The following is an 18,558-nucleotide window of genomic DNA, read 5'->3' as shown; positions in this document are numbered from 1 at the left end:
GCCCTCACCTATCGATAAGATTCTTAGGATTTGAGTGTTTTAATCCGCCCCGCCCCTGCACCGCATCGCAATTTAACAATAACAAAAATTTTTACTTATACTATATATATTTTATAACTGTTGGAACCGCACTGCAGTCTAACATAATGTTGTTTATCTATCTCTAGTTAGTCTATAATACATTTCATGGCACATGCCGCACATCTATCCTTTATCAGATGTCGCCATTACATGCCATAGAAACCAGAGTGGCTTGTATGTGGCAGAACAACCGGTTTCTAATCCGACACCATGTTGTGTTGCTTTGGAACGAATATTTTGTTAATGCAGCGATTTAATGTTTCAATACCATAACTTTAAATCGCAATAACAACAAAAGGAAAGCAAAAGAGTACAAATCAACATTCAACAATGGCAATGAGAGAAAAGAATAATTCCTCCAAAATTCTCATTGTATACAAAAAACAAAAATTCAAAAAAATCGACACTTTGTTTCTGTTTTGTTTCACGTATAAGCATCAAAAACGTCATCCCTCTCACTCCCCCTCCCCAAAAACCCAAGACAATACCTTTGTGTTTTGTTGGGGAATCATTACCCAAATTCCCCAATTGACAACTCTTCCCTCCTTCCCTTAAAGATGGAAGATATTTCATTTCATGACTTATGAAGGATAGACCCATTCATCATCCCTCGCAAAAACAAATGGTGAAAAAAATGCAAAACTGACGACGCTTTGTGGTGGAAAATGAAACACTGTAGTAAATGAACAATGAGACCAGATTTGGAATGGGTTCAGGTGGAAAGCATTGATTGGAGAGCGACCTGCTGCTCGGCAGTCAATGATGCCCATACTGAGGCCAATGCCGATGGTGGCAGTGTTTGTTGAAGTTGCCTTATTATATTTATCATACGACCTGCCGTCTCTTCTGTCACCACATCTTTCCTTGTAAGCACCTGCCCAGCCAAATACATACATACACATTGACTTCTATAAGTATAACGATGCAAAGATCAACGAATGACAACTTGTTTATGAGGAGCGTAAACAACAAACCTCAGCAAATACTGTTAAGATTTTTGGTAGATACTGGTTATTGGGGCCTAACAGGTCCACATCTTGCCTGCAAGTTTATCATCAATCAACCGTTTACGACAGTCAGTCACACGAACGCAAATAGAAAACGTCTAAGCAAAAAGTTAGAATTTAAACCAATTAGATTTTTACCTCTCAACCATTGAACAGAGCTGCTCATGAACCACCTTGGCTTCAATCACATCATTACTAAGAGGCAAACAGTTCAACCACGCAGGAAGTACCTAATATAACACAAATAAAAAGTTTACTTGTTGGTCATCAAAAGTAACCAACCACATGTATTTGTGCGGAGCAAGCAGCTGCCGATAACTATCATAAGCTACCTGAGAAGCATCGATGCTGTCACGGTGAAATTGGCAGATCTTTCCCACAGCGGATACAGCATTATCATATGCCATCGCATTTTCAGATTGCCGAGCATTTGGCTGCTGTATCACAACATTTAGTCTTGACAGAGCCTCTGTTGAAACAAAAACATGTGTTACTATTTAGCTGCAAAGCATGGATTAAACCCGAAAGGCTACCAGTGGGTAGATGTATAACGTACCTCCAACAAGAGGCTTGAAAACAGATCCCCCAAACTCAGCACAAACTCCAAGCCCATAAACAGCAGCCTTAAACAAACAAGAGATTTCATATAAATTGGTATACGGTTCCTGAAACACCAGATGAGCAAAAATGCAGGATATACACCTGTCGAACTTCTGGGCTCTCGTCATTGCACGCTTCCAGTACGAATGGAAGATATGTATCATAATATCTGCCAAATACATATCAGGACAAAGTCACATAAGAACACTGAATACTGAAAACGTACAATGTACAAAGATTCAGTGAATGCACATCCTTACTTAAAGGCGGCATCACGGCATTGTTCTGCAACATCATCAAAGATGCATATCGCAATCCTTCTCTCTTCGGCTGTTTTATCCCTTCCCTGAATCCAAAGAATACACATCAACAATCACTATCAAAACAGTAAACACAAGGCGAACTTAGTCTAATATTGTATCAGCGCCATCCCCACAACCACACATTATAGAAACTCTTACTCTATTCACCTGAACCAGAGTGCGAAAACTTGCACAATTTTCACAATTTCTCATTTATGCTTATATTAATTCAGTTATATGTTAGGGTATATACAAGTTTCTTCCTATAACAAAAAAAGAAGATAATTTCGATCTATAGCAATTCTCCAAGTATCATGGAGCACCGGTGAAAAAGACAGCCACTTACCCACATAGGAGTTAAGTAAGAGGATAATTCGTCGAAGAAAGGCAGAAACGAAGACTTGAATGTCTTAACCAGTGTTCCCAATATTTCACCGACCTATATGAGACAATATAAGAAGAGCTTTAGGATAGCAAACTTCATTAAGCTTCAATTTGGCAAGGGTGAATCATAGAAAACAAACCTGATCAAAAATTTCCTCCTCTTGCTCATTTTCCTCTTTAATAAGCTCTCCCTCTTCAGCATCAAAGTCTTCAGCATTGGCCCTCTCTCCCCTTTCTCGTTTTCTACTAGAGCTTGCTGTCATAACTTGCTTTACCTCATCAACTATGGATCTAATTTTCCCTTCGTCCAGAAGATTTCCGGAGATCTGCATTATAGTTACAGGTTATAAGATAATGTTTTCTAATGTATGCTACGATTAACTCTAAGAGGCACACAATAAAGACTTGTTCAAAATAAGCTCTCTATCAAATACCCCAAAGCTAAAGAAAGGATGAAAATAAGGCCAGCTAACAAGGCAACTTCCGTACTGATACTCTATGCTCAGTACGATTGAACAAGTGATAAAGTCGGGGGAAAAACAAGCCGTCTTTGTCTTACAGGCTTTCCAATACAAACAATCATTGCAAAAAAAAAAAGTTACCTGCAAGCATTCATTAATGGCTTCCAACATACTCACACAGATCTCGGTATCCGGTTCCTACATGAAATTCAATAATCAGATATGGATCAAAGCTGAAAAAAAAGAAAATGAACAGAATTCACACTAACTTTATGCAAAGCTTCCAGCATGGCGGGAATAATGTAGTCAGAAAGCTGCTTCAAATAGGATAGATCGTGTCCTTGAGATTTTCCTTGTTCTATTGCCAGTTTGGCTGAGCGCATTAGTTCCGGCATAGCTAGAAAGAAAAATTATCTAATTCATTAGAATTGTGCTTTATAAATTCAAATATTGTATTTAGTGTGCTTTACAAATTCAAATACTGGATTTAGTGAGCTTTATAAATTCAAATATTGGATTCAGTGTTCCGGCATAGCTAGAAGAAAAATTATCCAATCCATACCTGACACAGCTGCTCTTCTGACTTCTTCGTGAAAATAGAATTTTAGCAAAGGAACCAGTGTAGGTGCAACCTATATTATACAAATTTAGTCTACCAAGTCCCAAGAACAATAGCATGTAGTAATGAAATTTGGAGTTATTTAACCATACTAACCTGAGCAATCCAGGGGAAAAATCCTTCTTTTAACTCATCAGCATAGCAACAAAGCATGTTACAAGCTGTGGCTTTTTCCTCTAGGACACTTGTTTTGATTCCTATTCTTTTGTCTCCCAGTATAATGGTCTCCATGCTGCATCAAGAGAAAAAAAGAAGTAAAATTCCTTGCAAGACGCACTCACACTCCCTCTATTTGACCATCGATTATGGGTTTATTATTATAATATAGAGACAGAATCTCACCAAATAATACATATCTTAAGGCAAAAAAAAAACTATACAGGGAAAGCTGCGCTTCAAACAATACAGAGAGATTACTCATCCCTTTCTCAGGAAAAAATAATATATTTTTATGCAATACGACCTAATAATAGCAGGGTACAGAAACATCAGAACAATCAAATGAAGTGTAAAGAAGAACGGGAAACCTTTCATCATCAGAATCCTCTGCTTCATCTTCTGAATCAGCAGATGTAATTGTTACATCTGGTTTAAGTTGAGCTGACTGCAGCAAAGGAGGCATCACAACATCCATGTATGGGATGAAATCTTGGCCTAGACACTTGCAAAGCCTAGCCCATGCCTACGAAATTATAAGTAAGGTAAATGTAAGCAAGTGAATTTACCTATATAAGTTTATAAATAAAATATAGGCTTAGCATATTGTGATGAGAATCACCTGTAACATGTAACTCGTTATTGGATCATCTGCCTCCATTTCAGACCCTTGCAATGACATAAGCACTTCCATGACCTGGAATGGACATGTAAAATATTTTCATGCGACAGATGAATAGGATGAAAATTATATAGAAACCTTGCAGACAGTAGTCTGAAGCACAACAATAAGATTCCAGCATATAGCATAAATCTTCATAGTACGTGCAAATTAATTTAACCTATGCACATAAGCGTACCTGTCTAGCATCATCCCTAAATTTGTCCTTTCCAACTGCCATTCCAACAAGACTTATGCATTCCATGGATTTGGCACGAAGCATCCGCTTAGATTTGTCAGTTGCGTTCATCAAAATAGTTTTGAGATACGGCATGACAACATCATAGTACTTTTGGAAGTGTTCCTACAAATTTAGATAATGTCAGAACAAGAACTGAACTCGAGGAGAAGAACAGTTACAACATAACTTCTTCACATATACCTGCGATGAATCAGCAACTGAAGCAAGAGCTGTTAAAGCTCCTTCTTGCACCATTTGTTTGCCATTCTATTTGTAACAACATTATTATCCAGAGTCAATCATTGAGCGCAAACTTTTTGGTTATTTATTGCAAGAAAGGTTGCACAATGGACTTACTTGCAGTAGCACAAGCAACTTGCTCACTATTCCGTCTAAATAAGGTGTCAAAATTTCAGGAGTACAATTTTCACTGAAGTTGAGAACTGCTGAAGCAGCATGAGCCTACATGTGGTCACAACAGACTGCTTTAGAAAGTGTCAGAAGATTATATTATCAGATATACGGGTTAGCGGGGATCGAACCTGCACTCGCGGATTCTGGATATCATCCATAGCAGAAGCAAGTGCGGGGAGCACTATATGATGATGTTGGTTTTGCAAATCAGGACCCAAATCTGTAGACAACTGACCAATCGCGTTTATTGCTGACCATCTTACACGGGGATGAGGACTCTGAAATTGGCTCAAAATCATGGACACCACTTGCTCAAGATTCTTTATCATCACCTACAAAAAATTTCCAAGGTCAAAATGAAAACGCCAAACTGATGTAAGTGTTTGGCAAGTCCTCGCCAGAGAAGTCATGCCAGAATCAGCTGAAAGCAAAAGCAATCAAGCTCTACTGACTTAAAAAAGGGAAAAAAGTTTCTACCTTTGAGCAACCTTCAGCAATCTGCGCAAGCGCAATCACAGAAGCGTGGTGTTTCTGCCACTCAGAGGCAACCAAGTAAGCAGAGAACTGCTGATACGCAACCGGAACAATCGTGTTCCCTCCCAAAGCAATTGCCAATCGATCCAAACACTCTTGACCCATGCTGTAGTTGCTCGTCTCGCCAGCGTCCTCGTCCTCAGTCTCAGCGCTGTACCAGGCAGGATCATCCTCAATATCCTCAAGCATCTTCATAAGAACCGCAAACAACCTGTCAATAAACTGAGGTAGCTTCCTAACCATCCCAGGTGCACGCTCACGTGCCTCAGCAAGAGTCACCAAAAACTCAATCGCCAGGTGGCGCGTACTCTCCTCCAGGGACTCAGCCTCAGCGATCTGAAGCATCGAACCAACAACGTCAATCAACTGCCTTCTAAGAAACCGTGGCTCGGTTCCCGCCAATTCGATGAACAGCTCTAGCGCCTCCTGCGCGGTGGCTTCGTTCCCGTTGTTGAGGGACTCGGTCAACGTCCTGATCATCGCAGGCAAAACGTCTTGGAACCGATCCCGCTCGGTCGAGTTCGATAGACACTGAACGAAACTAATCACGGCGTTGAGGGAAGCGATTTTAACGTCTGAGCTAACGGAGTTACTACTCAAGCACTGGAGAAAGACGCCGTGTAGATGCTTGATGTGAGGAGTCAGAGTCTCCCCAACGTACTGAGACAATTGCGCCAAAATCAAAAACGCCGATTCCTGCAATTTAGACGAATCGGACGACACGCACTGGAAGACAAACGGCAGCAACTCCGGCCATCCGTTCTCCGGTAGGATCCCTGAGGCGAGCTCGGAGACCGTGTCGCAAATCTTCTTGGAGATCGATTTCGCCTCCTCGCGCTGGATACACGACAGCATCGTGGATTTGAGGGAGGATTGAGTGGGGAGGGAGAGACGCGGCCACAGGTAAGCGTCGTCGCGCGTGAGGAGCTTGCGGAGGAGGACGGCGGCCATGGCGCGGCCCTTGGGGTGAGGGGAGAGCTGGAGGAGGTGAGCGAGCTTCAAGGCGAGGGTGTCGGGATTGGTCTGCTTGGCGAGATTGAAGAGAGCCTCGGCGGAGGAGCGCTGCTCGTTGGAAGAGGACATGAGGTGGGAGATGAGGGTTTCGAAGGGCGCGGAATCGGAGCCGAGGATCATCGCGAGTTGTGCTTGTTCGGAAGCCATTGGCAGGTGGTGGTGGTGGCGGCGGCGGGAAAAACTAGGGTTGAAAAAAACTGTCTCTCTCCTCTTACGATGAGAGTCTATAGAGAGAGAGTAAGCTGAACGAGGATGCGATGAGGTTTCCGAAGAGATAATTATATATTTGTTTCCATTTTTTCCAATTATTTGTGATTTGGAGGTGGGCCCAGGGGATAGCCCGTTATTAAATTAGGGGAAAAAGGAAAGAAATAATTATAGGGTGTCATTAGCTGTATATTTTGAGGGTGAGATGATTTAATTGACATAAATCGGGCCGGAAGAGTGACGCGTAGCGTCCAGACGGTCGTCTAGGCGGCTAGGCGATCGATTTTTAAAACATGGGATATAACCAATGAGTGTGTCCCATTTCTGTGTATATTATTTGTGGAATTTAAAGTTTCACTTTTTAATATTATAAGTGTGAAATTTGGTAAAAAAAGATTTAGATTCCATTTTCGGTGATTTGTATTGCAAATATAAAATATTAATTTGTATTTTCTTCAGTTTATTAACAAAAATACTTGTAATCATTAATAACAACAAAATGTTAAGGTTTAGAGTTTAGGGTTTAGAGTTTAAGGTTTAGTGTTTAGAGTTGGGGAGTGGAATTTTGGGATAAGATTTCAAATTTTGAAAAATAAAAAGAATTTTAAATTTTTCAAAAGATAAAATGCTATTTTAGTTATTTTAGTTTTTGAGGACTATTTTTGTGACATAAACTTATAAATATTCTATTTTAGAGATTTGTCTAATGTTATATTAGTTAATTTTTTTAGTTATTCGATACTTAATATCCTGCCTTTATTTGTCACAGACAGAGAGAGATATACGGTCTAAAATTGTCATGAAATTGTCAAATATCATAAATTTCTATCCAAATCCTAAAATTGATATTATCATTAATATCATTAACATGAGTTTAAAAGAGTTTTTTTTTTGGCAACAAACATTTACAGACTCATGTTGACGCTTTAAACCAAATTGATAACTTTGCATCCATGTGAACGACGAAATACAGTTGTTTCCTAACACTGCGTGCTAAGCTATCCTCCCATAGGTTCTCCGTCCGGGGTACATGAACGATGTCTGAGTTGGGGAAACTTCTTTTTAAAAGCTTAATGTCTTCCAGGTAACTTCCAAATGCTAGTCATTCTTCTGGTTCCGAAACCATCTTCACCAATTGAGAACAATCTGTTACAAATGTAACCTGAAACTGTCTTAAATTCTTCATACATTCCATTGCCCAAATTAATGCATCCACCTCCGAATGTAGAGGTGAAATACATGCTCTTACATTCTTTGCCCCTAGTAAACCATCAAAACTCTGTAAAGTGCTATACCAGCCCTGCCCAGAAAATAAGTCTTTGTCTTTCCAAGAACCATCTATGAAGCACCATCGTCCTGAAGTCGGTATTGTGGGTATGTTCTATGCCTGATGCTCCCTCGTTTGATCCTTTACTACATGTGCCTCAGCCCAAAGTGTTGATTTCAATTCTGCTATTTTCAGTGTGTCCCTTGGATCAATATCCAGATTACTAAACACTTTGTTATTCCGACCTTTCCATATATACCATAATATCCATGCAAATTGGTGGTCATCCATCCTTGGATTGACTCTCCAAAATAAATGATCCATGTTGGCGAAAAAGGAACTAATAGGAAAAATATTAGGGTTCGATGGTATCTTAGATAAAGCTCATACTTGACGTGCTGGATGACATTCAAAAAACACATGGTTTATTGATTCTTCCGGGTCTCCACATCGAGCACAACTTATATCCCATTGTATTCCCCTCGTTTGTAGAGTTTAAAAGAGTTTATAATCTTAGTATCAGCTATTTATGAAATAATATCCCTTATATATTAATTTAGAAATATTACAACATTGTTTTGTACCCACGTGTCACCGTGAGAATAAAATTCAGAATTCTTAGGGAGTTAGGTTGGTTCATCTTAACTTATATTATACTTTTTATTAAACTAACTATTAAATTGATAAACAGTGTACAAAAAAATATTCTCGCATTTTTCTTAAATAAAATTTACAGAATTGCCTAATATGATTAACACATATATGACAATCAATGATTATGAATAATAAATATTTGATAATGATTTTTGTATCTTAGCTCTTTTTTGTTTAATTTTATATTATTAAAAGAGATTAAACAACCACATTAATTATATAATAAAAAAATAAAAAAAAATTCTTATATTTTATATTTTGAATTTTTAAAACAACTATAAATTACTAAAAACATTAAATGTCTCACACTAAAATTTTGTAATCAATGGTTTAACTTTTTTTGGTAATAACAAGATAAAAAATTATCATGAAACATATAAATATGAAGTCATTTACTAGCATTCATATTATATATTAATATAGTTTAAAATTAAAATATATAACATAGAAAAATACTTAAATATGATAATTTCTAAATTTGTATTGAAAAAGTATTAAAACCTTAATATTTTAATTTTGAAATTTGCATTAAAAAAATTGCACATTATAAATTTTGTGTTTATCATATGAGTATAAATTCTCAATAATAAATATTTATATTAAAATATACTATATATCTATGTCTATGTCATTGAAATTTAGTTATATACCATATAAAATAAATAAAATGATTATTTTGATTTATTTACTAAAAACATATCGCAGATAAAAAGATGTATTATTTTGATTTATGCTTTACTCTAATTTAATTATATAAAAAATATATAAATGAATACAAATAAATAATAATAGATTAAAATTAGTTTTATATATAACATTCATTCCGGGCGGGTCTTAAGTTAGTTAAAGTAAATATTTACCAATGTTTTTAGCTTAATCAGTCGTTCTCTGTCACCTCTATTCAACTGCTCGTCGTTTCTTCTTATCGGTGAGTCACTCTCCCATTATTAACTTGTACAGTTGTACTATTATCCTATACTATGTATTGTACAGTTTATATTGATTGTATACATGTAGATGGAGTTGTATAGGGTACAGGAGTCTGTAATTTGCAATTTGAGGTTTATTGATTAAGGACCGATCAAGCTTAAACCAACATGTGATGTGAGTTGATTTTTGGAGCTTCCTGAATCATGTCTACTAGCGTGATTGGTTCTGTCGGAAATTCTTTTGGTCTCTCAAAAGTTGTTAACTTTGATTTTTCCCCATCTTTAGTTGCGCGTGGTTTTGAATGATTAGTTTGTTAGGATGTTTGAAATGAAGCGTGCGAGTAAGTTTAAGTTCCGTCAAAGAAGCCCACAAGAGACAATAAACAAAAAAAAGAAGGGGTTCCTAGTCAGAACTTTAGAGCATTGATTATAGTATGAGCTTTTGAAAGTCTCGGTAATGTGTTCTGGCGAGATGAATGTGATCGGACAGGTGAGAGAGCATGTTGCTATTAAAATGGTAAAGGATTGATTACAAAAGAGACTTTGTTTAATTAGATCCTGTTTTGTTCGGACGTGGATAAGATTCTCAATGCATGTTTGATAAGTTTTTTTGGAAACAACATGGTTAAATCAAGGGAGAATTATTGTGTCTGGGGTAAATGGTTCTGTTTCCTTTACTGAGCTCTTTACTTCATCAAATATACCTATGCATACAATCACAGTTTTGTCACATTGAGCTCTCACATATGGACAGTTCATGCACGGTTTGCGCTGGTTCAAAAGATATGTTTCTGTACAGGTATACAAAAATTGTAAAAGAAACCGAGATCAAATGCCTGGAGCAAGGGCTGCACTTGAATTTGAATGTCTCGCCACAAATGATTCGATAAGTGGGTTCACCATTTCCGGCTTCTCATCCTGCAAAATTTTACAGAAATACAGTGAGAAAAAGAAGAAGAATAGAGGGTTACTTACTGGAGAGAGAAGAGAGACCTGAGGACAGTGGCCGGCTTCAGGGAGAACAACAAACTCTTCAACCGCATCGAAATCACCATAAGCTCGCCCAAGCTCGATTGGCTCCCATGGATCTTTTTCTCCCCACGCAATTAGAACCGGACACTGCAAACAGTTAATGATATTGCCATGGTGAAGTAAAAAAAAAATTTAAGGTTTAGTTTTAACTATGTCTAAGGAGGAAGAGCGGAGTAACAAACCTTGACCAGTGGGAGTAAATCCTCAGGAAGCGGTCCACCAGAGTAACAGATGAATTCGAGAAATACATCAACAGCACCAGGCTCAAGACCTGGCCTTAGAATTGCTTCAACTAGCTCATCCGTCACTTGAGAGCTATCATGATAACACTAAATTGCAAACAAATAATCCTTAAGCTCACTCACTTACAAGATATAAAAAAATCATGCAACTTACAACAGTAATCATCAATACCTGGCTAAGAATGCTTCTCACTGTCTCCGGTTTAGCAATGCTCTTGAAAAATAGTTTCCCAACCGGAGTATTCCTAAGACGAGAACATGACAATGTTCAGCTACAGCAACACCACAAGAGAATCTCTATATATTACAATACAATACCTAAGTAAGTTCTGGAATGATCTGATGAAAGGTCTTCCAATCAACGGTTGCTTCTTGATATGGAGCATACGGAGAGATATGTTAATAAGCATAAGCCCTCTGCATATCTCTGGCTTACTTACTGCTGCCTGAAGACCAACAAGTCCTAAATGAAACACAAATCTCTCTATCATTAACTGAACCAATGACCCAAAAAGAAAACTTAAAAGAAACTCGAAGAGCTAACCTCCGATAGAGTTGCATATAAAAAAGGCTTCATCTTTGACCACATCAAGACAGAAGTCATTGAGCTGCTCACCCCATGTCTCAAAAGTGTAGAGCGGTTCTCCTCCAAACTCGTTAGGGTTTGGTTTATCTGAGTATCCGTATCCGATTAGATCGATTGAGTAGACTCTATATGATTTGCCAAGAATAGGTGTGTTCTTCCTCCAATGGTCACTGACCACAGAACAAAAAAAACATGTGATGCAAAAAATGCTACTCTTTGAAACTATGTGGTACAAAACTATGGTTTATCATTGAGCTTTGACCTGTTAGCACCGAAACCATGAACCAAGACTAAGGCAGGGCCACTGGTTCCAGCACACTGATATCTAATCGAATAGCCTTTCCAGTTCCAAGTCCTGCAAACACCAAGAAAAATATAAAAAAAGTTACATTTTCATCGATCTATGGATTTAATCAGAACCACAGAAATATTAGTTACAGATGAAGCAGAGGAAGGTGAATTACAAGGTTCGAACTTCAGGACAAACATCTTCCAAGGTAGAAGCTTTGTCTGCGACCGAAGAACACGAGACGGACCCACTTCCCCTTGGAGTCGGAGATCGTGTGATGCTTGTCGGAATCGACTGTCGGAGAAAATGGGTTTCCGTGAAACTGATAATCGAAGTGTTCTTGACAAGAACTCTTTTACTGAAGAGCAGCGATGTTGTTTCCAAACTTGTGAGTGGTAAAGCTCTAATGTTCGCCATTACTGGTTTCAGGTTGAAACAGTGAGAATAAACATAGATATCTTTTTGCTCTTAAAACGGTTTTGGAGTTGTAAGAAGGCCAAGTGTCACGCTTTGGACCAACCGCATTTCCCTTACGTCATTTGACGTCATGTAAGAGTTTTGTTTTAATATTTTCATCATATATATTGGGTGATGATTGGTTTACCTGTAGATTTTCGTCATGTAAAAATTTAGCCGTAGATGTTTACCTGTAGATAAATTGGTTGTAGCTGTAAAGTTGTTACTGTAGATTTTTTTCTGCAGAGACTTTTGTTGTAGTTAAATTTGTTATAGCGGTAAACTGTAGGCTGTAGATATTTTAAAATAAAATATATAAAATATGTGTTGTATATATAAAATTATTATTTTATATCAATTAAAATAATTTATATTAATATTTTTTAATAAATTATCAAAAAAAATTGTAATTTAAAATGTGATATGTATATAATATTTATATTATTTAAATATCTTAATAATTTAAAAACACTCAAATTCAAAATTAAAATATTATAAAAGTTTTTATTATGATTATATAATTTATTTGATATTATAGATATTTTTTTTTCATTTACAGATTTTAGAGCCTATAAAAAGAAGATGTAAGGTTTTTGCCTAAAACACATAAGAAAAAGTTTAGCTTTTTTTTTTTTTTTGCAACTTTAAAAATAAAGTTAAAGCATGATTGGTAAAACTAAATAAAAACTTGATGTAGACTTAATTTTTAAAAGTAAAGGTACAACATAATTAGTAACATTTAGTGATTTAAAAATAAATAAAACTAAAATAGAGAGATAAACTTCAACCAATCACCCCGTAAAAAGTGTTGATGTGAGATTAAGAGACTGACTGAGAACCTTTACACATATATACATACACACACAATGTAAATCAAACTAAAAAGACTCATGTTCCTAAATGCTGTGGTGTGACATTTCTTCTTCAGGTTGAATCATCGGAATTGGCCATATCACAGTCTCCATTAGTCGTTCACGCATCAAAGCCAAGTTCTCATCTGTTATATCTTGGTATATCTTCCCATGGTCGCATTTCTACAAGCAACAAAGCCTTTGATGTTGAGTCTCTTCTGGTTCCCATGGCAGATTTAAGAAAAACATAACTCAAACAAGGAGGGAGATTTAGAGGTTGGTTTTACCTTGATCCACTTGCATGGCAAGTGGAGACGCGTGATCATTACTCTTTCTGCAAGCTCCTGACTCTCCTACAAAGTGGTTTTAGACAAGATAAACAAAAGAGTATATGATTATGCTCTCAGATAAACACAAAAAGTGCACTTCCTTGCCATGTTGATATATTTCATGTGAAGCTCTAAATATGCTGAATCAAACAGAGTTCTATCACAGCTCAGAGTCTGATTATGATAATAAACAAGTCTATGAAAGAAGATCTCTCAACCCTACTAAGGCTCATCCAAACCTTTCTAGCAAATCAGCCCTTACTAAACTGCTCTCTACAAACTCATCACAGATACATTCAAACTGTACATAGTAGACTCATAGCTAAAGTTTGAGCAGATAAACTTCTTCAACTAGGCTTAAGAGAAGATATAAACTAAACTTGATCTACCTTGCCGAGGGTGCGGAGGAAACGTTTGCCATCGGTTGGTCTGTTTGATACGACGTAACTATTGTAAAACAAAGGAGACACATAAGACCACAAGCCAAAAATGATCTCCAAAGTGTTTTTGTTAATCTAATCCTAATATCTCCGAAATGATCTCTCAAAAACAATCTTTCTCACCGTTTTAACATCTCCGAAAGTATCATTGTAGTTCCCAGCAACGTCCTCATTGACAATCAAGAGCCTTCTTTTGCTCCTTCGAGTCGCAATCCTTGGTACGCGCTTAGAAGAAAGCCTGAAAACAATGACTGAACCAGTGAAGGAGCTTCCCGCACTGCTGCCAAGGATCTTCTTCTTGTTTCGAGAGCTCCTTGCGTGAGCATCTAGACATAAACATGGACCGTTTGGTGAATCCATAACCGACGAGCCAACAACAAACAAAGCACCGACCATTACTTCCAAACAGCAAGATCAATACTTTCGCTAAGAAACAGAGCAAAAGAAGAAAACATGAAACAAGAATTGGGTCCGTAAGATGGGAAATGGCCGTTGAATACTAGCCAGTCAAACTCAGGGAGAAGTCTTTGAGATATTTATTTTCAAAACAACAAAGCAAAGGCAAAGACAAACAAGACGAGCACCGTGAGGTTGTATTTGTTGTCGTCTTGTAACTTGAAGGAAAGAGACTCGGAGAAATCAGGAGTTCAAACAACCGGCGATGGAGAAATGATAAAATTTATCTTTGTATAGATAGATGGTTTAGGACTCCTACGTGTTCTTAGTTCTCTTTCTAATGATTATATTTGAATTGATGTATCAGCTTATAGAATGCACCTTTCACTCAGTTATGCTATATACATGATATAACTACTAGAGCAGTAGGGAACTTGAACAATGAAAGTCTACTTTAGTGGTGACTGGTGAGGATCGTACCAAGGAACATTTAGTTCATGTAGTTATGGATACATCATGTTCGTGGAACAGAGTTTTAACAAGACTTTTACATGAAGGAAATATTTTGACATTTCATTACCAAATCTTTATAAAGACTTGTCTAGAGTACCGAACGTATTTGTACAAAGTTGACTGACACTAAACTCCCATCTTCGTGGTGTTGTGGTAGATTGTTGAGACTAGTTTACTCGGTAATCAGCATCTCAGCTTCATTCATCATTTCTGGAATCTGCTCAAACAAAAAAAACTTGGGTTAGTGCATGTATGGTTTGAAAAGTATCCAAGGCTTGTGAATAGCATTCTTACAAACAACATTTCACGTTTATCAGTTAGCCATTAAGCTACCAATATGAACTAAAAGAACAAACGAGAACCAACCAGAGTATTAAAAACTAGTAATTTCAATTTTCTCCTACAATGCGAAAGCACAATCTTTAAGCAGATAACTTTTAAATTCCTATTCCAAGACGCCCATGAAAACTTTACATGTTGGTCATATACAATCCCAAGCACTTAAAGTTAAGAGGAAACAAACATTCTACACATCCAACAATAAATGGTCAAACGTATTAATAATAGGTTCAAGTTTAAGATCCACAAAAACTCAGAGATTCCAGAATCTAATCAGTATCTCCCACAAAAATCCTTAACCAATACATCCTCTAGAACCCTAAACCCCCAAAACTACAAAAAGCTAATTTGAGCTGCCATCTAAATTTAGAAACCCTTTGATTGCTATCTCGATCATCCAAACCACCAGAAAGTTCACAACTTTGAGATCAAATCCAAAAACCCAGAACCGCAAGAAACCAACTTTCTTTTTCTTACCTGGAGAAAACTCATCCAAGAATCTCCACAAGATCCAGAAACACCATCATCCCCACACGAATGAACAGTCTTGAACTGGTCAATATCGAGCTTCTTGTTGATAATCCCAACCTTGAAGTAGATCGAATCGTTGGGAGGCAGATCGACCTTGATCTCATCGACGTCGAACCAAAGAAAGAACCGCTTCACCTGAATACCCTCGAGCTCGGTGATGGAGCCGTAACCGATTCGTCCGGATATGGTCTTCTCGTAGTAGACGAGGTAGTCGAACTCAATGGTGCAGGGCTTGGATAGGTAGACGACGAATCTGCCGTCGTCGGAGAGGGTGAAGTTGGTGACGGAGTCGGGTAGGAGACCGCTCGGGAGGCCGTACTTGGGGAGGAGCTCGTAGACGGTGGATGAGATCGAATCCGAATCCGGGTCAGGTTCGTAAAGGGAAAGGGTGGGCGTGGTGAGGAGGGCGAGAGAGAAGAGGAGGGTGAGAGAGAAGCGGTAAAGGGCCATGCTTTGTTGAGATGATAGAGAAGGAGAGACTTGTGAGTTGTGAGAAGTGTTCGTTGATTGTTTAAGCTGCGTTCGTGTTTATGTATTTGGGATTTAATTTGGCTCTTCATTTTTGTTTTTATATAGTTTTTCTTGAGATAAGTGAATTGTTTGACGTAATTGCCGGGAGAATTTTCATGGACAAGCCAGCAAAATTCAACAAAATCAAGTCACCTAAATCGTAATATCGAATCAATTATTTAATAAAATGTTTGTATGACCATTAGGAAGAATATTCGGGGAATTTCTCATTTCTTGAAATTTAGAAAACTATAACAATGAATTCTGCAGATAGATACATTCATTCTAATTTTTTTTGTCAACACATTCATTCTAATCTATAAAGCAGCACTTCTCTATATTCAATAAGAAAACGAGTGATTGGTTGGACTATAAAACTAATTTACCACTTAAATTTTATCTATAGTTTTCAGGCATGCTTTACACTAATTTATAAAGCTACTACATCAACAAAAAGTAGTAAATATCTTATTTAATAAAGTTTTGTATTTTAGGATATAAAAAAGGAAAAAATGCCAATTATGATTCACAACTTGATTTCAAATGCAAAAGTAAATCCAAATTTGAATCAAATGCAAAAATAACCTAAAATGCTATTGAAATTACAACCAGCCATTTGTGAACAAACAAAAAAACCGATTTTTTTTTACGTTTCTAACCCCGTAAGTCGTCTAAGTCGTCTGCCCAGACGACTTCGTCTGGACTAGTTCTACTTAGAAATAATTTAAAAAATTTGTAAAAAATATTTTGATAAGCGAAAAAATGAAATCATGTAATTAACATATGTTTTAAGAGATATAAATTAAGATATAACAAAAGTTAATTGTTTTCAACATAGATGAGTGAAAGTAGTGAGTCATGATATTCTTTGGTTTAGGTTTTGCCAACATATGTTGTAGTATTGTATGTGTTCTTAGGGTTAGATTTTGGAATGCATAAATGTTTTTTTGAAAACTTTAAAATTGACCTAAGTGTGTTTATTTCTGTGTATAGTAAACACTATTTAAGTATAACTACGGCTTTATAATGTGGTTAGTTAGTTAATTTAGTCAATTTAGTTTAGGGGTTAAATTTAGGGTCTAGGAATGTACAGTATTCAACAGACGACTTACTAGTAAGTCGTCCAAACCGGACCGAACATTTAATTTTTCAATGTACTTTTAAACCTAACCGGATTATTTACCGGACATATATAAGGTGTTTTTTTTTCTTCATTGTTTCGCGAAATTCAGAAAACCTAACGCCGTTTCTCTCAAAGGCGATTTCGAAGGCGATTTCCATCGATTCTCTCTAATCCATCGTTCTCACCGCTGGTCATCTCTCCGCGTTATCACCGTCGTTCTCACCACCGTTCTCACAGCCGCTTCCTCTATAGTCTTTGATTGTTTTGAGATGGTTGTCTTTGATTGTTTTGCAGGCAGACAAAAAAATGGAGATGCCAGAACTCCCCCGTAGGATATATACATTAGGGGAAGAGCCCCCCACATTGCATAGCATTTCGTATCATACTTGTTGGACGTTGCATGTTGCTTTAAAGAAAGCTCTTCATGATGACGAATATGAAGAGCTGAAGGAGTCGGAGTTGGGAGTTTTCATCAAGTTCCAAGAGCAGGGATTTGATTGGGCTTCAAGGCTGGTTCACTACATGCTCGATTTCTAGCTGGACATAAAGAAGAAGTATGAGCTGTGGAGTCTCGTTGGTCCAGAACCTGTGAGGTTTTCACTGTTAGAGTTTGAAAACCTCACTGGTCTAAACTGCGAGTACATCAAGGACCTTGAGAGACCTCACTGTGTTGTTACAAATGAGTTGACTTCTTTCTGGGAAATGTTGGGAGTTCATGTCGAAGCTGGGCCATCTACTCAGGAGATAATAGCAGCATTTGAGAGATGCGAAGGGTGGTCTCGGGATGATCGCAAGCGGCTCGCGTACCTTGCCATCTTCACTGGATACATTGAAGGGAGAAAATATTCAACCCCTACACGGGTTAGTCTGGCAAGGCTAGTGATGGAGTTAGAACGGTTTGAGAATTATCCATGGGGTAGAGTCGCGTTTAAGGTGCTGATGGACTCTGTGAAGGGCAGAGATATTTCGGGTTGTTACACTATTAATGGGTTTGCGCAAGCTCTCCAGGTCTGGGTGTACACAGCTCTGCCGGAATTGGGTGCTAATTATGGTAATCATCTCCCAAACAATCCGTCTCCCCCGATACTGGCTTACAAGGGTCGCAAAGGACGTAGACAATTTAAAGAGGCTATCCTCAGTTAGGTATTTACTGCAATCTGGACGACTTCGTAGAAAACTTATAATTTAGTCGTCTGATAAGTCTTCCAACTGGACGACTTAGTAGAAGAATTATAATTAAGTCGTCCGGAAAGTCTTCCATGTCCGGAAAGTCTTCCAGCTGGATGACTTAGTAGAAGCCTTATAATTAAGTCGTCTGGGAAGACTATCCAGACTACTTAATTATAAGTCTTCTACTAAGCCGTCTAATTGGAAGACTTATCAGACGATT

At 37.6% G+C, this 18,558-nt stretch overlaps 4 protein-coding genes across 4 annotated transcripts; all 4 read right to left on the bottom strand.

The window, feature by feature from the left end:
* Positions 1-410: 410 nt before the first annotated feature.
* On the bottom strand, positions 411-6,744 carry LOC106318218 (importin-5-like). The gene is made up of 20 exons (XM_013756102.1): positions 5,404-6,744; positions 5,055-5,258; positions 4,870-4,974; positions 4,714-4,779; positions 4,471-4,635; positions 4,233-4,307; positions 3,982-4,136; positions 3,551-3,686; positions 3,398-3,467; positions 3,105-3,232; positions 2,977-3,033; positions 2,515-2,700; positions 2,337-2,429; positions 1,949-2,034; positions 1,791-1,857; positions 1,645-1,711; positions 1,421-1,557; positions 1,227-1,318; positions 1,056-1,122; positions 411-955 (listed from the first exon to the last, which is right to left on the bottom strand). Exons 1-20 carry the CDS (start codon positions 6,619-6,621, stop codon positions 794-796), a joined length of 3,336 nt encoding a protein of 1,111 aa, XP_013611556.1. The 5' UTR covers positions 6,622-6,744; the 3' UTR covers positions 411-793.
* Positions 6,745-10,180: 3,436 nt separating this feature from the next.
* On the bottom strand, positions 10,181-12,131 carry LOC106315535 (pheophytinase, chloroplastic). Its single transcript, XM_013753291.1, has 8 exons — positions 11,856-12,131; positions 11,654-11,746; positions 11,350-11,561; positions 11,124-11,268; positions 10,978-11,050; positions 10,746-10,892; positions 10,525-10,650; positions 10,181-10,449 (listed from the first exon to the last, which is right to left on the bottom strand). The coding sequence occupies exons 1-8, from the start codon at positions 12,095-12,097 to the stop codon at positions 10,360-10,362; spliced, it is 1,128 nt and encodes a 375-aa protein (XP_013608745.1). The 5' UTR covers positions 12,098-12,131; the 3' UTR covers positions 10,181-10,359.
* An 807-nt stretch (positions 12,132-12,938) lies between these two features.
* LOC106317154 lies at positions 12,939-14,399 on the bottom strand. Its single transcript, XM_013755010.1, is given in 3 exon segments — positions 12,939-13,170; positions 13,275-13,340; positions 13,706-14,399. Coding segments are annotated over 3 exon segments (651 nt in total). The 5' UTR covers positions 14,153-14,399; the 3' UTR covers positions 12,939-13,032.
* A 225-nt stretch (positions 14,400-14,624) lies between these two features.
* LOC106313356 lies at positions 14,625-16,097 on the bottom strand. The gene is made up of 2 exons (XM_013751153.1): positions 15,482-16,097; positions 14,625-14,882 (listed from the first exon to the last, which is right to left on the bottom strand). The coding sequence occupies exons 1-2, from the start codon at positions 15,983-15,985 to the stop codon at positions 14,838-14,840; spliced, it is 549 nt and encodes a 182-aa protein (XP_013606607.1). The 5' UTR covers positions 15,986-16,097; the 3' UTR covers positions 14,625-14,837.
* Positions 16,098-18,558: the final 2,461 nt, after the last annotated feature.

The sequence above is a fragment of the Brassica oleracea genome, chromosome C9, assembly GCF_000695525.1.
Source record: "Brassica oleracea var. oleracea cultivar TO1000 chromosome C9, BOL, whole genome shotgun sequence".
Classification (NCBI taxonomy): domain Eukaryota; kingdom Viridiplantae; phylum Streptophyta; class Magnoliopsida; order Brassicales; family Brassicaceae; genus Brassica; species Brassica oleracea.
This window is presented reverse-complemented; position numbering and strand designations above follow the sequence as displayed.

Bases quoted from the DNA above. Each gene is read 5' to 3' on its own strand.
- LOC106318218 (XM_013756102.1), bottom strand. From the start codon at position 6,621: ATGGCTTCCGAACAAGCACAACTCGCGATGATCCTCGGCTCCGATTCC. The intron at 4,308-4,470 runs GTACGCTTATGT...TGTCCATTCCAG, and splicing joins TTAGGGATGATGCTAGACAG to GTCATGGAAGTGCTTATGTC. The intron at 1,558-1,644 runs GTACGTTATACA...TTGTTTCAACAG, and splicing joins TTTCAAGCCTCTTGTTGGAG to AGGCTCTGTCAAGACTAAAT.
- LOC106313356 (XM_013751153.1), bottom strand. From the start codon at position 15,985: ATGGCCCTTTACCGCTTCTCTCTCACCCTCCTCTTCTCTCTCGCCCTC. The intron at 14,883-15,481 runs GTAAGAAAAAGA...TTGTTTGAGCAG, and splicing joins CTTGGATGAGTTTTCTCCAG to ATTCCAGAAATGATGAATGA.
- LOC106315535 (XM_013753291.1), bottom strand. From the start codon at position 12,097: ATGGCGAACATTAGAGCTTTACCACTCACAAGTTTGGAAACAACATCG. The intron at 11,269-11,349 runs GTTAGCTCTTCG...TGTTTCATTTAG, and splicing joins TATATGCAACTCTATCGGAG to GACTTGTTGGTCTTCAGGCA. The intron at 11,051-11,123 runs GTATTGTATTGT...TTCTCGTCTTAG, and splicing joins TCATTCCAGAACTTACTTAG to GAATACTCCGGTTGGGAAAC.